The sequence below is a fragment of the Arctopsyche grandis genome, chromosome 7 (assembly GCF_051622035.1).
Source record: "Arctopsyche grandis isolate Sample6627 chromosome 7, ASM5162203v2, whole genome shotgun sequence".
NCBI lineage: Eukaryota > Metazoa > Arthropoda > Insecta > Trichoptera > Hydropsychidae > Arctopsyche > Arctopsyche grandis.
This window is the reverse complement of record NC_135361.1, coordinates 30,195,741-30,212,339: the sequence shown is the minus strand read 5'-3', so window position 1 is coordinate 30,212,339 and position 16,599 is coordinate 30,195,741. Positions and strand designations below refer to the sequence as shown.

The 16,599-nt window shown below is 35.3% G+C and overlaps 1 protein-coding gene across 1 annotated transcript in view; it reads left to right on the top strand.

The window, feature by feature from the left end:
* LOC143914141 (neuropeptide CCHamide-2 receptor-like) overlaps positions 1-16,599 on the top strand; it is a 73,723-nt gene that overhangs the window by 32,863 nt on the left and 24,261 nt on the right. The window contains exon 3 of the mRNA XM_077434231.1: positions 4,746-4,915. Within this exon, the coding sequence (XP_077290357.1) occupies positions 4,746-4,915 (170 nt within the window). The remainder of the gene's footprint in view (positions 1-4,745; positions 4,916-16,599) is intronic.

Here is a 16,599-nt window from a genome sequence, read left to right as displayed (position 1 = left end):
ATTGTTGCGTGGACGTGAAGAGGGAGCTTCCAGAATCGGAGAGAAAGACGCAGGAGTGTTGTAGTAGGTGTTTATTCGTGTGCTCTCGTCGGCGCAGGTGATTAGCGCTCGTAAGCCATCGGTCCACGAGCGCCACCCACCTAATCTCTACGTTACAATATATTTTTGTTGAAATTATACATTACACGTTGATTTAAGGGTTCCCAAGGACAGACTAATACAAAAAAGCGGATAAAAATAATCCGCCAACTTAGAAAAGAAATGGATTGGCCACCAACGCCCAACACCATCATATAGTCAAATCTATATACATATATAAAATTGAATGTCTGCTGTGTGTCTCGAATAGGCTCCTAAACCACTGAACCAATTACGATGCAACTTTCCGGATTTGTTGTATGCATGTCCGGGAAGATTAATGTGAAAAAAAATCACCCAAAAACGGAAACGGAAACGGGAATGAGTGTCATTAAAACGCAATAATTTCAAATGTTTTCGTGTCGCGACCTGCGTTGTTGGGTAAAATAAACAAACGATTGAATTATTTCAAATGTGTTCGCTGCTGTCTGCGTTTTTCCGACAAATGGGAACGGGAACGAGAACCGGAACGGGAACGGGAATTGCATGCGGTATTTTGGCATTGCAACGCATGCCGGGTTCAGCTAGTTGTAAATAAATCTATATAAAAATAAAACTTTAATTTCTATAGTGAACATGTGATGACCCTGACTGTATTCCGTGCGTTTGAGCGTAGTTATGGAGACGTACCGCGTAATATTGACACAATTTATTTATTCGTAGAGGTATGTATGGAATAAAATGGAATGATTTCACTGACGCACAAAATAAAATATGGCTATTGCGTGATTTCGGTGAAAAGATTCAATCTAGTCAAGAGCGCGCCAATCACATCGTAGAGACGTCAATCTTTTATTGTCGCTGTCCTGAAACGCTTAAGAGGATTCTTTCGGTGAAGATTTTTGTAAACGCTTTTGATGCAGCGACCCTACTTCACGCACAAAATTGAATTCGTAAACATACACCCTCGAATTCTCGGATCGAATGGAATTTTATTTCGCCTGTTCGGCCTTTACTGAGATAGATGGTCCTTCTCGTTGAACTTTCGTTTGATTTTACGATGCACAGCTGACCGGACGTACGTTGAGCCCTATAAAACACCATGTAAAGGTTTTCAACGTTTGCTTTTTACATTTGCATACGAAAAGAAATGAGAGTGGAAAGTCTTTATTATTTTTATTTTATAAAAATTTAAGTATGTACTTAAACCCTTTGCCCGCGTCACCAAATTTAGCGAACATGCCCTGTACGCGGCTGCTTTTTTGCGGATTTTGTTATCGCGTTTTCGACTATAAATATAGGTTGTAATATTTTATAAATTATTTTAGCCTATATTGAATTTTTTTTGACTACTGCCATCTATTGAATTTGGTAAAGTATACATTTAGTAATATTTTCAACCAAGTTATAAAATTTTAACACAATAGACGGCTCTTATACAGGTTGGAACTTCCAAGACATCTATGCGTGTCTCACGCGCTGAGGGCATGTTCGCTAGGACATGTATAGTAGTCGTACGCGGTGGAAAGGTTAAGGATTTGAGAAGGGGGGAGGGTTGTGAAATTTATCTTAAAATTAACAGGAAAAGTGCGCAGATAAATCTTCGTCCGTTGCCGGTTCATTTTCACGGAAAATGTTCTTTGATGGTTGTTGAAAAATCGGAGATCAAACGGAATGTCGCAGTGAAAATGTTTCTTGTTGAGTCTCAGATTAATCTTGTTCGACTGTTTGTCTTCGATATCGTGTTCTTTAATTAATTAGAATACCGCGGCCAACATCCGATTGCAATTTGAATACACAATGACTAATGAGAATTCGTTCGATTGTGAAAATTTGTTCGACCGTATTCTTTAACTCAAAACAAATTCAAAGTTTAACTTTTCCAATATTTATTTAGAGGTGAAGTGCTATTTTTATTAAATTAAAATCTATAGACTTTATTTCTTACATATACATATGTATATTAAACTTGTTGTTTTACCCGGCTTCGCTCAGTATTTATAATATAAACAGCTTAAACATGGCGAATCTAATAGTAAATATTCATTTGTTTTTTTATTAAATTTATTTGAATCGAAATAAAAAATCGACTTGTTATAGAAATTTTTACTTGTTCACTAAGTTCCCAACTAATGTTTCTTACATACAAAGTCTCTTTCGAAATTATATATATCCAGAATCCGGCGGCCGCCCCCCGCCCCCCGTCCCCATGTCGTCATAGAAACTGTCCCAACAGTTCCCAACTAACATTACATATATTAGATTATATCATTATAAATATTTGTATTTGACAAATATTATCATATATGTATATAATATCTCTTTTCCGTCTGTGTATCTGAGATAATGCTCACCGTACTATAATAGTCGTTTCGATTTCTTCGAAAAAACTTCTATATATAATGTTTGCTACCAATGTTTCCAATGAGCATTTACCGCCATCTATTGAAAATTTAATTAATTAATTTTTCTATTGGTGTTTTATATTTTTTATATGTAGGAAGTTATGTTAAACAATTAAATATAAATAATAAATTAAATATATTTAAAAGGTATATGAAAAAAATTCGACCGCATGCGGATCGAACAAAGGACCGACACATTTATCTTAATTTTTTTTTATTTAATAACTTAATATACCAACACCCATGCGATGATATTTCATCGGGTACAACACTAGTTATTATATAAATATATGTATGTTCGGATGGCTCCTATTCCTAGAGCTATCCGACTTTTTAATGAAATCGTTGCGTTGGTTATCGGAGATTATTTTAAACATATTTGTCAGGTAGCCTGCGCTCATCATTATTTTCATAATTTATGTGATTTATGAATGGAATTTTGATCTTCTTTCTTCCATTTGGGTCTCGTGGGGATGTTTTGTATTTACGGCTGGTTCTTATACATACATATTCGTATCAGTGTTGGCTGTAGATACTAGACATTATCTACTACATATGTATTTATGTATATACATATGTATTCTGTTATTTGATATTTTTTTCGTGTATTCATTTTTGTCATATTTTTCTGCTTTTGATTTTTTCCCCTTATTTTCGTATGTAGGCCATTATGGCACATTAGGTTCTTCCTGTAATGCCACAATGGTCCAAAACTAAAAAATAAATAAATAGACATATATATATTTTGCGATTAAAAATTGGTGAAAGAAAACACTGAAGTTAATTTTAAAAAATCACCCATTACTCCGGTATGTCCATACTCAATACATAAGAAAGTTATCCTTTTATTGTCCGCCAAAACTAATACAATATCCGAGCTTCAAGATAGGAATGCTCGTAAAACACTTAAATATTTATTCGATGGTTAGGTACCTTAAATTTTGGAAGATATTTGCCAAAGTCGATATATTTTATCTATAGGAATTTTCCCAGTCGTTTGTAATTAATCATTGGTGTAACAAAGCTGTATGATGCATGGTCCTCGTAATAAATACATCACTTACGTCAGAGGAAACATAAATGAAAGAAAAAATGAGTTGAAACTTAACGAGCGGACGTTCCCGCTTTCCCTCTGAATTTTCGTTACGTGGAGTTTTCCCACAGAATAGAAAATAATTACTTATGAATTGAAAAAAAAGAAGTACCCTTTTCTGCCGTTGTCGAGAGCAAAAAGTCTACATTGGAACGAAAGTTAGCCCGAGACCATTAAAAACAGAAACTATCAAAAAAACATGAGCATCTCTGCGTCTTTAATTCTTATTTATTATTTTTATTTTGTGTTTTAAATAATGAATCTAGTGCATGTTATTTTATTATTAAAAACCACATTTCTAATATTATCTTTTAATATTTACATACATATAATACATTGTCTTAAGAAAAATCGATGGTCTACAAAAACAACTTTAATTGCATATTATTTTTATATTATATTATATAACCTGCAGCGTGGACTAGTGGTTAGCATATTATGCTTTCGAGCGGAGTGGTAACGGTTCGATTCCCACTAGTAGCTGTTGGCCAGACCTTGGTTTCTGACTCGATCGACTGAGGTCGAACGTTTCCTTTCAGAGTTTGCCAATTTTTTTGATTTTCATTGAAACAGTCCCTGTAAATTGGCATTTCCTTTCCAATCTTCTTCGCGTCTTGAGTTTCGACAATTTCTATAATAAATGCTGCAAAAAGTTTCTCAGTAGATGTGATCCACTGAGGATGATATTTGTATGAATTTGCATTGTATTCAAAATGCTTGTATTATTGTATTGTATCTGTATTAGTACACTCGTCGCTTTGGAGTAATCTATAAAGGCGAGTGTACATGTTCGATTGAAATAAAATAAAATAAATTACCAAATATTTTTCAAGTGTAAACTTCAACGGGTACAATTCTACACAATACCATACATAGGTGGTAACGAAAAATACGTACTGTTACTTTCTAACACGCGTAGATACATGTGTTCAGTTTCATTTTAAGCTCGAAAGCTTTATATACACATCCGATGTTTTTTTTATATGTTTAACCTTTTTGTAACACTCCTGCATCAACTCTGATATTTCAATAATCAAATGAAATGCTTATATTTAAAATTCTAATCAACTTCCAATATCCACGACTTGGAAATTAGTTTGATCCGTTTCTTATGCTCTTTATATTTGTGACAATTTGACGTTACATTTAACTTTTTTTTACATTTCCAGACACGTCCTATGACTGTTTTGAGCGCCTCGCTGATTTGGGTTTTGGCTGTAGTATGCGCTCTACCAGCTGCCATCATATCTGACGCAATCCCCATAGAATTGACCAAGAACCATACCATCTACGTGTGCTCACCTTTCATAGAAGGAACTTATAAGGACACTTATACCAAGTAAGTTGTTTTTGTTTTATTTACGTCTTTTGAAACTTAAAGTTTGTGGATTCACAATTCCGGAATGAGATTAAAGTGGTAGAAGGGGTTATTTTATTTTTCATTAGAGGAGTTTATTGGTCCAAGTAAGGGAGGTTGACATAATTGTCGAGATGTTGACCGGGACATTTGGAAATTGATTGATAGAAGGTAGAATTTAAAAACTCATGGTTTAAATGACTACAATTTACAAACTTGCATTTTTGCTTGAATATCATTGGCTCGCGAGTTATTTATACTTAAACTTTGGGAACGCTTTTTGTTTTTTAATATCATAGGACAAGGAGGTTAAAAAAAATGGCAAAGTTTGAAAACGATCGGATAAGAACCCAAATTTCGTCAGACGAAAAAATCGAAAGTGAAGTAAGAAGAGGCTAGTAAAAATGAAGTTCTGAAATGGTATCCGAGAGAATGTAAAAGTGTGAAAAGAAGTCTGTAAGAAAAATAGGTGGGCAAAAGCAACTCGGCGGCCAGGATTCTTTAATGCGCAAAAAATGGTTCACTATTGTCAATTAATGTCCTACAAAGCAAGAGACCAAAAAAAAAGTTGATTGTAAACAATTTTTTGTACATTAAAGAATCGATGTGATACATTTAAGTGATGACGATTTTGGCACCTCTAGATTTTGAAGATTTTGGCACCTCCAGATTTTGACGATTTTGCACTTCCATCACTCTCTTCGTACGGGTCGGTGAATATGACTAATTGGAGGTCGCACAGTGAATTGTTCCCACGGTGAAAAGGTCACACGGTGAAATGTTTTTTTTTTAATATATACCAGGAAGGCATTACAAATTCGCCTTCCTGGCCAATTACAAATTACAATTACAATTACAATGCAGCATTTTTACGTTAAGTTAAGTTGTTGAATTAAGAGACACTGAAAAACTCGCAAATTAACGAGACATCTATGAATTGTACATATACATATGTACATAAATTTTATTGTATATTAATCATACTTCAAATATTGGTGACATAGTAGGTAGGAAGGATTTTAGCCAATTTTTAATCGGGAACCGTTTCAACAATGAAATTAGAGAAAATTGGCAAACTCTGATAAGAAACGACCGACTTGGAGTCACAATATCTAAGTCTGACCAGCAGCACTACATATGTACTCAGAAAAAAATCTTTTCCAATCGAGGTCAGCTCATGGGAACGAACTCGGCGCCTCTCGGTGTTAGACCAAGCTATGCTGCTGGCTATGATGTTGAAGATGAAAATGTCACACGGTGAAAAGGTCACACGTTGAAATTACCGTAAACCAAGCGCAGAGACGAGCATATGGTTAACTCTTAATGAACCATGTCTAAATATATACATATGTATTATACGGTTCCCGGAAAGATGCACTCAATTGCACTGAATAATAGCGCAGTTTCGAGAAGTCATAATTTTCAAAGGCGCTCAAAAAAACTTGCGTAATAGAATTCTCGTTAGCACCCTCGGATAACACACAAATATCCTTTGACGCTTTTTTTTGTGGAATTATATTGCGTTAGTTCTCTTTGAGCATCTTTGAAAGTTTGGATGTCTCGAGAGTGCAACTATCTCGAGTGCAATCGTATAATACGGTCACCGTATTATACGATTATTTGGTATATTATTTAGTAATGACATCAATGGGTGCTTTCATTTCAGATATGTAATTGTTAATTGATTGTGAGGTGTAAATGCATTACGGGGAAGTGTATACCGAGTGGTACGAGCTCACCTCTCGAGCCAACACTTGCAATTAACTAAACTGTCCCGAAACGCCCCAAGTAAATTATGGTTGTTCCCTGCTTGAGAGCTCGTTTAGTGGTGCGCGAGTGTGCCCATTCATGCCTCTAAATTCATTACGTTTTCAATTGCCAAAGTTTCGACACTTGTCTTTCAGATATTCTAGACACCTCTACTAGTTTGTATACTCATATCAATTAAAATAATAGTACCTACGAGTTGAAAGTACTTATTCCATACGTTTACAACACTTTTTATATGTGGGTACAATTTCTACATACATACCTTCTGTTCTTCATAACTCTTTTTTTGCACTTTTATGTCTTCACTGTGTCAATTCTGTCTGAGATGGAATATTGTGCATCAGTTTTTCTCAGGATTACATTCTGTACAATAGATCTTTCTTAATTTTTAACTATGTTAATTCTTCCTTGGGGCTGTTTCAGATCAAATGTTTTCCGTTGGCTTTTTTTTTATTCAGCTCTTAAGTCCTTTTGATGTCTTCATCGTATCATTTCTTACTCGGGAGCATTTCTTATTTGAGAATTTTATTCTGGAATTCTCCATTGTTTTTTTAGTTCCTGGGTCTGTCCGAAATTGAATAGTTTCCATAAGCTATACTCGTTTTCAACTTTTGCACTTTTCTGTTATATTTACTGTATCAGTTCGTTTCTCAAAGCTTCATATACTTATCTGCTCATAAGCCTTCGATACAGTTAGTCATAATGCAGTACTTAACGCTCTACAAACACAGGGAGTGCCGGAACCCTATGTGGGACTGTTAGCTGCAATATATAAGAATGCCACAGCTTCGGTTAAAATTTTTTCAGGTACAGATAGATTTAGCATAGGAAAAGGAGTAAGACAAGGAGATACAATCTCGCCCAAGTTATTCAATGCGATGCTTGAGGGAGTTTTCAGGAACTTGGATTGGGATACAGCCGGAGTAAGCATCAATGGTCGCTTTTTGAGTCACCTTCGGTTCGCAGACGATATAATTTTAGTAGCTCGTGATTCAGCTGACCTACTTATCAGACTAACACAGCTGGACAGGGAAAGTAGAAAAGTAGGATTAAAAATTAACGTAGATAAGACTAAACTAATGTTCAATAGTTATTGCATGCCTGATAGCATCCCCTTAGATGATAAACCAGTAGAAGTAGTAAATAATTATTTATATTTAGGTCAAATAATTGACATGTCTGGTAGTAAAAATGAAGAGATAAAGAGACGTATGAAATTAGGATGGAGTGCATTTGGACGGATGAATGCTGTTTTTAAATCAAAAATGCCACTCTGCCTGAAGAAAAGGATCTTTGATCAATGCGTTTTGCCAGTGATGACGTATGGATGTGAAACTTGGACACTGAACGCCAAGATGCTAAATAAAATTCAATGCACTCAAAGAAGTATGGAATGCTGTATGCTTGGCATAACGAGGAAAGACAGAAAGCGGAACACGTGGGTGAGAAATATGACAAGGGTAGTGGACATAGTGGATAGAGTGAAGAGATTGAAATGGCAATGGGCGGGTCACGTAGCTAGGAGGATGGACGAAAGGTGGACAAAAGAAGTGCTTGAATGGTACCCGAGAGAAGGCAAAAGAGTAAAAGGAAGACCGCAAGGAAGATGGGTGAACGAAATTAGGAAAATGTGCGGAATGAGATGGATGAGTGTTGCGCAAAACAGAGACGAGTGGAAGCGTGTTGGAGAGGCCTTCATCCAGCAGTGGATGGCGAATGGCTGTAAATGATGATGATGATGATTACGTCAACTCATTTCTTGAACTGCATGGTATACCTAAACGTTTTGCATCAGCACTTCTTAGGACTACGGATACTTTTTTGCAACGGCTTCTTATTTGGATTTTTTGATCTTCTGTATGTCTGCTTATTCTCAGGGTAGCCTGGGAGAATTTTTTCCACAATTACTCTTACCTTCTAGAAGGTCGTTGGGCTTGTCTCTTCTTCAAATGAATCAGTAGCTCCGCTTTGTCGAGTATCAGATTGTATGAAATATATCAAGTACATGTGTATCAAGAGATATTATATATCAAGCACACATGTACGTGTCAAGAGATTTATCAAGTATCAGGCTTCTACCCATAAGCTTGAATATTGACTCTTACTAAAAAGTTCTAGCTAAGGAACAATTGTATAATCTATTATAGTTACACAATTTGTAATAAAAATCAAGTGAATCATTACCTATATATTGGCACAAAACTTTTAAGTATGTAGTAGTTTTCGAAGGGCGATATTTGCCTAAGGTTGGGTCACAATGTTGGCCATTTAGTTATCAGATGATGGACACGATCACGTGACTCGAAGACCCAATATCCCAACCCCTTGTTAACGACGACAGCCTCGCCCCAGGCGCGGCCCGGGTCAAAGGTTCTGTGGTTTCGTCAAATTCGGGAAGCAATTTGTCGCCTATTCACTCGGACAAATTTCAATGCTAGAATGAAATTTCCACTCTAAATTGTCCTATAGTAGACATACATATAAAGGAGACTTATCAAACATTCCAATTTAAATATTAAGTCGAAACGTCCGTTAATTTTAATTTAATTGGACTCGAAAGAAGAAAAAAAGTTTTAATTTTGATACATTTGAGAAAATATCAAAGTTAGTTAAATAGTAGCGAATTATCGGGTATTACTGAAAATATGGTCTTAAATTTTTACTTATTTATTTATTATCGCCGATATAACTCATGCTATAGCCATTTCTATACAATAGCTTCAATGTTATTAATATTTCCTTACAATAATGTGTAATTTTGTTGAAACAATCTATATATATATATATATATATGTATATATATACATATATATGTATATATATACATATATATGTATATATATACATATATATGTATATAAAATGTCTGTCTGTCTGTGTGTCTCAAATAGGCTCCTAAACCACTTAACCGATTAAGATGGAACTTTCAGCGTTTGTTGTATGCATGTCCAGGAAGATTACTGTGAAAAAAAAACGTGAAAAAACGGGAACGGAAATGCGAAAAACGGGAATGAGTGTCATTGCAACGCTATAATTTCAAATGTTTTCGCGTAGCGACCAACGTGTTCTCTGCCTCGGTTTTCCGACAAATGGGAACGGGAACGGGAACGAGAACGGGAACGGGAACGGGAACGGGAATTAAATACGTTATTGTGGCATTGCAACGCATGCCGGCTGCAGCTAGTGTAATATAAAATTAAGCCTCGCTTTTTTCCTATTTATACTAATTGGGATTTTATTTTGGAAATTTTAGGTTTAGATCCTTGTCTATTTGCTTAAATAAAATTTAAATGCATGAAATTAATATATCCATTCAAATTAATCATTAAAAATGTCGTATTTTTGTGTGACAGCTGATCCTGGCTCAGTGTTGGTTGTCACACATGACGGGGATGGTTGTCATAAGTACAGTGTGTGGAGTTAAAATAGTATTACATGAATAAGACAATCTTTTCATATCAAAATTTTGACGTTTGACGTGTCGGGAAGACGCGGGGAAGCAGGGTAGTGGGAAAGTGGGGGGGAGGTGGAGCTTCTGACATGTGCTCCTGATATTGAGCAATTGACGTTAGCATCAGATGTGCTGCGTGGGAGCTTACACACATACACACATCCAGAGACACACACACACATTTATTTATCATCTTAAACGGGTGAACGGTTGGATCGGCGAACGTGTAATGCGCGCACTCAACATTTTACATTATATTTATATGTATATAACATATAACTTCATTTTAATTCGTGTATCAATTCCTTTCCGAAGCCACCCGTTGAAATCAACAGGCACAGCACTAGTTATTTAATATTGTATAACGGAGCTATTAACAATGTGACCTTGTCTCTCTCGAGAAATTCGTTGGTGCGTAAACTGATCAATATATTTACAAATGTATATACATACATACATATAATACAATATGCATGTTTCAATAAGTAAGTTTGTTTTTATGTTTTTTTGTTGCTTAATTTATAATGCTGATTAATGACTGGTTTTTGTTTAAAATTACTTTATCCATTAATCTGTTAAATTTCAGTTAGGCATTATTATTAACAGAGCTGTTTTTACTTTAATAAATAAATATTTAACTTTGGAAAATACGAGCTTATTTCGGATTTAACTTTGGGGTGGAAAAAACTTGTACGAAGTTGAATAAATTAGTTCCAGAAGAACAAATTTCAAAAATACGATCGCTTAAAAGGCATTTACTAGTCTTGAGCCGGCTCTAAATGAACAATGAATAATAACCATGATATAAACATGCCGGAAAGTCAAACTGAGAGATTTTTAGCATGGAATAACAATTTAGTCCGGGCATTTTTCCCGAAACAATACTTCTACTGTGTACCAGAACGTGCGTAAACTTTGACGCGAAAGTTTCTCACAACAACAGGCGCGTTAAGAAAGTCGAAATCAAATATTTTACGTCAAAATTGTTGCATATTCAATTGCTTATAATGCCGTATTGCCAAGTTTCGGAGAACGAGTGTTTGTTGTAAAAACTAACAACAACGCCGAAAGCTTAAAAGTTTGCCCTCACTCGAGAGGGTACACGATAAATCTCTTGTTTGAACGTTGTATTATAATTTGTGTAAATATTATATAATATTTCGCTCATAAGGGGCTTTAAAATGTTCGAATTGAGATTTAATACGCGCTCCAGTCGTCGGTTTATCGAAATTAATGTGAAAATTTGAACCTTTGGATTTGACAGGTGCAATTTGTCAACGCGTGTCCTTTGCCAAAAATAATTGATCGTTTCTTGGTTGAATAATTGGCGGTTGAAACCCTGAGAAAAAAGCACTCGAGTGATGCTGAAGGATTTTCAGTTTGATCCTTGATTATATTCCTGACAGCTTGTGTCACTGATTGATTGTTATGTGCCCTTGCATCATATATGTATGACAAAAAATTATTATTTGACTGTCTATATGCCTAGATAGTATCGTATTAAAATTCTTTTTAAGTAACATGGTTTTCAATGATTCATTCTTCTTGTCTCAACTATTAAAAAACTGCAAGGAATATGGCAAATTGATAACCAACCAAAAATAAGCATATGTGTGATTTTTCAAGGTAGAAAAATTGCTTATATATGTAGTGATTTAAAATAGAGCCTAAGCGAAAAGAAAACTTCATGCAGTGGACTTGTTGGTTTTTCTCTTCTCGCCTCTTGTATCATTTTGATGCCTTAACTGTGTCATTTCATATCTAGGGGTTGAAATGCTTTCAGCAGTCTCTCCTCAAGATCACATACTTTTTACTAGATTATTCATTGAACTTATTCTTTCCCGAATCTATCCGAGATGAAATTTGGTTTACATTTCTTTTCGTTCCTTCATCTTTTCAGCTTTTCTGTGTCAGTTCTTTTCTTAGGGCTTTATAAACAAAAATAATAATTTTGACGTATGGATATGAAACTTGGTCACTGAACGCCAAGATGCTACATACATAAAGTCCAATGCACTCAAAGAAGTATGAAACGTTGTATGCTTGGCATAACGAAGAAATACAGGAAACGGAAAACGTAGATGAGAAGTATGACAAGGGTAGTGGATATAGTGGATAGAATGAAGAGATTGAAATGGCAATAGGTGGGCCACGTGGCTAGAAGAATGGAAGAAAGGTGGACAGACGAAGTGCTTGAATGGTATCCGAGAGAATGCAAAGGGTAAAAGGACGACCGCAGGGAAGATGGGTAGACGAAATTATTAAAATGAGTGGGATGATATGGATGAGAGTTGCGCAAAACAGAGACGAGTGGAAGCGTATTGGAGGGGGCCTTCATCCAGCAGTGAATGGTGAATTTCTGTAGATGATGATGATGATGTATATTGCATCTACTCATTTCTTGGACTGAATGAGATTCTTGGGGTTTTTTTGATCAGGTACATGTATGTATATGCTAAGAACATCAGCTTGTTCTCAAGATTACTTGGAATGGAACTTTTTCGTTATAAAAGTTTCTGGGGTGAAGTTCGAAAAAAATTATATGGTTTTTAATTTTGCTATAATAGCTAGTAAAGCATTTCTTATCAGAACCTACCTTATATTTTATATTTATTATATTATGTGGATGAAGTTTCTATTCTTAATCATTTTTATCATTTCTTTGTTAAAAATAGCACATAATTGTAAAATTATATTTCACGTCATAGTAAAATGCTTGTCAAAATAATGCAGTTTAGCCAAATTTGTTAGTTAAAACTAGTGGTTTCACCCGGCTTCGCTCGGTATTTTTAATATAAACCACTTAAACATGACTAATCTAATTTATTTTATACAAATTTATTTGAATACTCATTTTTTATTAAATTGACTGTCACGAACAAACAAACATATATACTGTCTCTTTCGAAATTATATGTATACTAGAATCCGGCGCCTGCGCCTCCGGAGCCTTCGCCCCCTAGGGATTTGCTCCCTAGGGCTTCGCCCTCGGGGCCTTTGCCCCCGGGGACTTCGCCATTTTCAAATATAACCGCTCATATGTCCTTCTGTTAAGAAAATCGAACATGATTAAATCGTGAAAAATTTCTTTCTAAATAAATAAAATAAAAGGCACATAGGATCAAAGGTGCCGTTTTTGAAAATTTTACAAATTTAAGCATATATCCTCTTCTTCAATTTGAAAGTTTCAGGCGACACTTCAAAAGTTCGTTTTCAGCTCCAGCGTCTTTCTAAGGCTCGAGCGCAAATTAAACTTTATTTGTGCTTATAATGCGTTTCAACGAAAAGGCAAGTTTGGTGTTTGAAAGCGCGTTGCCAGTTTTCAGGTCGTTTTTCAGTCGACGACGTTAATTGTCTACGAAATTGTAACAAAAGACGAAAATTCAACGAATCTATTATAAATTTATAATTAATTTCAAAATTGAAATAAGCGAGACGAGAAGTTTTTCAAAACTTCATATTGAAATGGCCGAAAAAAACTTTCACTCATCGACTCGAATATATCATTATTGAGAAAGTTTTGCTTATATAAAATAAGTTTCCTATTAATTATTAATGAACATATTGTTCTTTCGATCACGTTCTAGAGAAATGAAATTTCAACGTGATATTTTTATTCAATGTCTGAAGAAATACCATCTTCTACTGTTGCATTTTTATTTGAAATTTTTAATCAAAGCGTTATATATGAAAAAAAATCTTCCCCAGAGTAAAGAATTCTTCGAATCTCGTAAGAACCATTTTTTTCTATAATTCTTAATATATTTATTCATTTATTTATACTTTGGGAATGGTGGCATAGCCGATGTACCCAATTTTATATATTGTATTGTACCCAGTTTTCGGCCTAAGTGACATATATGGTATTAAACGTAGGTATATAACTTTTTACACATGATAAATTTTGAAATCACATTCAAATAGTGGATATTATGTTTTTTACCGATTTCTTTTTTATTTTCCATCGTGATCAAATTATATTATTGATTGTTTTCTCTATTCTTGATGCTATGTTAGTTTGGGATAACCATGTGCACACCGTGTTGTATAGTTATATCTACATATGTATGTATTTTCATGATATATATTAAATATTTAATATTTTAATAATAAATAAATTGTCTATAAATGAAATTTTATAATTTTTTATCATATATATTTGAATAAAATTGATAAATTAAATAAATAAAGATAATAAATAATATGATTCCTATTAAAACTATTCGGAACACGGAGCGGAGATGGAGCAATTACTGAGGTGTCGGAGCGGAGTAACTCAAAAAAGTGGTTGCTCCAGATCTTTGGCGCTAATGATAACCACCGAGAGGTTGGTTATCATTAGCGTTTTCATTAACACATTCATTTGTACAAAATAACAATAAGTGAAATAAAATATAGAGTGAAAAAAAGAAAAAGATATAGGCGTTTAAACAATTGAAATCTGATATGGCGAAAAGGGATGCGGTGCATCCGCTCTAAAATCGCCAGACAAATTGAACGACAGATTAACGGACGGCCGCTTTAAATGCAATTCTCATCTTCTCGAATGATATATTGCACATCAGATGACGGGTAACCTTTCGATGTGCACAGATGCAATTATTAAAATGGTAATTATTAAAATTGAGTTGGATCTTTCAGGCGAGTTTAATAAAGCAAGATTCGATAAGTTCCGAATCTTGCCTTATTAAACTCGCCAGAAAGATCCAACTCAATTTTAATAATTGCATCTATGCACGTCGAAAGGTTACTCGTCATCTGATGTGCAATCTATCATCCGAGAAAACGAGAATTACGTTTAAAGCTGCCGTTCTGTTAATCTGGCGATTTTAGAGCGGATGCACCAAACCCGGTGAAAATTGAGTCTAAACAAACGCTGGATAAACGGCAGGCACTTTTTCGTGGGAGAAGTTTCAAACGCATCTAACGCGATATTTTTTAATCATCGTAATGGCGGAGGATCCATTTACTTATATTGATGACCAAAATGAGCAATATGGCAAAGTATGAGAACGATCGGATAAGAGGCAAATTTCTTTCAGAATTTAATCGTAAATGAAGCTAAAAGGAGGTGTGTACAAAAAGTATATCGAACAAAATATTTATAAAATAATACAACCAAACTACATGATGTGCCACATGTCAAATGATTCCAGGATAATAAACCATCAAATATTAAATTGAAAAACAAAAAAACATTCATTTAATTTGTAAATTCTGAAAGAAATTCTAATACATAAAAACAAAATATCGAAACAGTGGAGCACTACAAATTTTCGTGCTCCAGCTCCGCTCCTGCTCCGTGCAAAAACTCGTTGCTCCACTGCTCCGCTCCAGATCTCTGATTAGCGCAACCGCCGAGCTATGCTGCTGGATAATATTTTCACTTTCCTTTGGTTGTATTGAACATTAGTCAGAACCGCCGTTTTAGTAGGTGTATGTCAAAGCTAGTGCACACTCGTTCGGTTTTGCGTCGTGTCATCCACTTGTCGAGACAATGGAACCGCGGAAAGAGAATGGGGAGTCGGTGGGTGGATCGCTTTTGATGAAAGGCAGAGAAAGCTTCGCGAAGGCTGCCGCCCATCAGCAGCAGCCGCCTACGGCATCCGCCTGTCGTAAAATCGTTTTACGATTCGCCTCCGGAGGCCTCCTCTTGCTTCTTTTGTGCGACGCGACAATGAAATTCCATTTGGGAGTTGCCACGCTCTTGCGACGTTCTGATTCCGAACACATCGCCTCCATTACATCCCGCATTTCTGATGCTAAAAATCACAAATTTGACTAATGGACCGTGACGGAATCGTTCCCCACAGCGCCGTTCACACTCACCTGCCAATCGTTGTTTGCGAATATTACGTTATCCTCCATGTTCATAGTACTTTGGACACGACGAATATTCCCCCCCCCCCTCCTTTATAAAATAGTTTTTTTTTCTTCTTAACCGTTTTGGGATCGCAGAACACTAGAAATAAATAAAAACGAAAAATATTTTATTGAATTCAATTTGAGACGAATCAATCACCAATACAGGCAGGCAAGATATTCAAGGACGAACATTTTTTTCGAATGCGTTGCATGCATCTTAATTTGGACGGACAATACAGTTGGGAAAAGCAAATCAACGACGCTGAAATTAGTGATTTTGTATTAGTTAAGAATATGTACAGCTTTATGACATAGCGCTTAAATTTCTGTCGCCGTTTACTCGCACTGAACTGGTTGAGAGAGCTTTCTCTTCATATATTTTAATACGATAAATATAGAAATTGATTGAATCCAGCTCCAGACTTAAGAGGGCTGGACAGCAGCGCCTTGTCCATACAAACGTACTATACTTCTCCCTTCCTCAATTATGGCACTAGAGAAATTATTTTTTAATATGCTATGGATATCCACCATTGGGGTGCATCTATCGTTTTATTTTTTTGATTAATTATTTTTTATA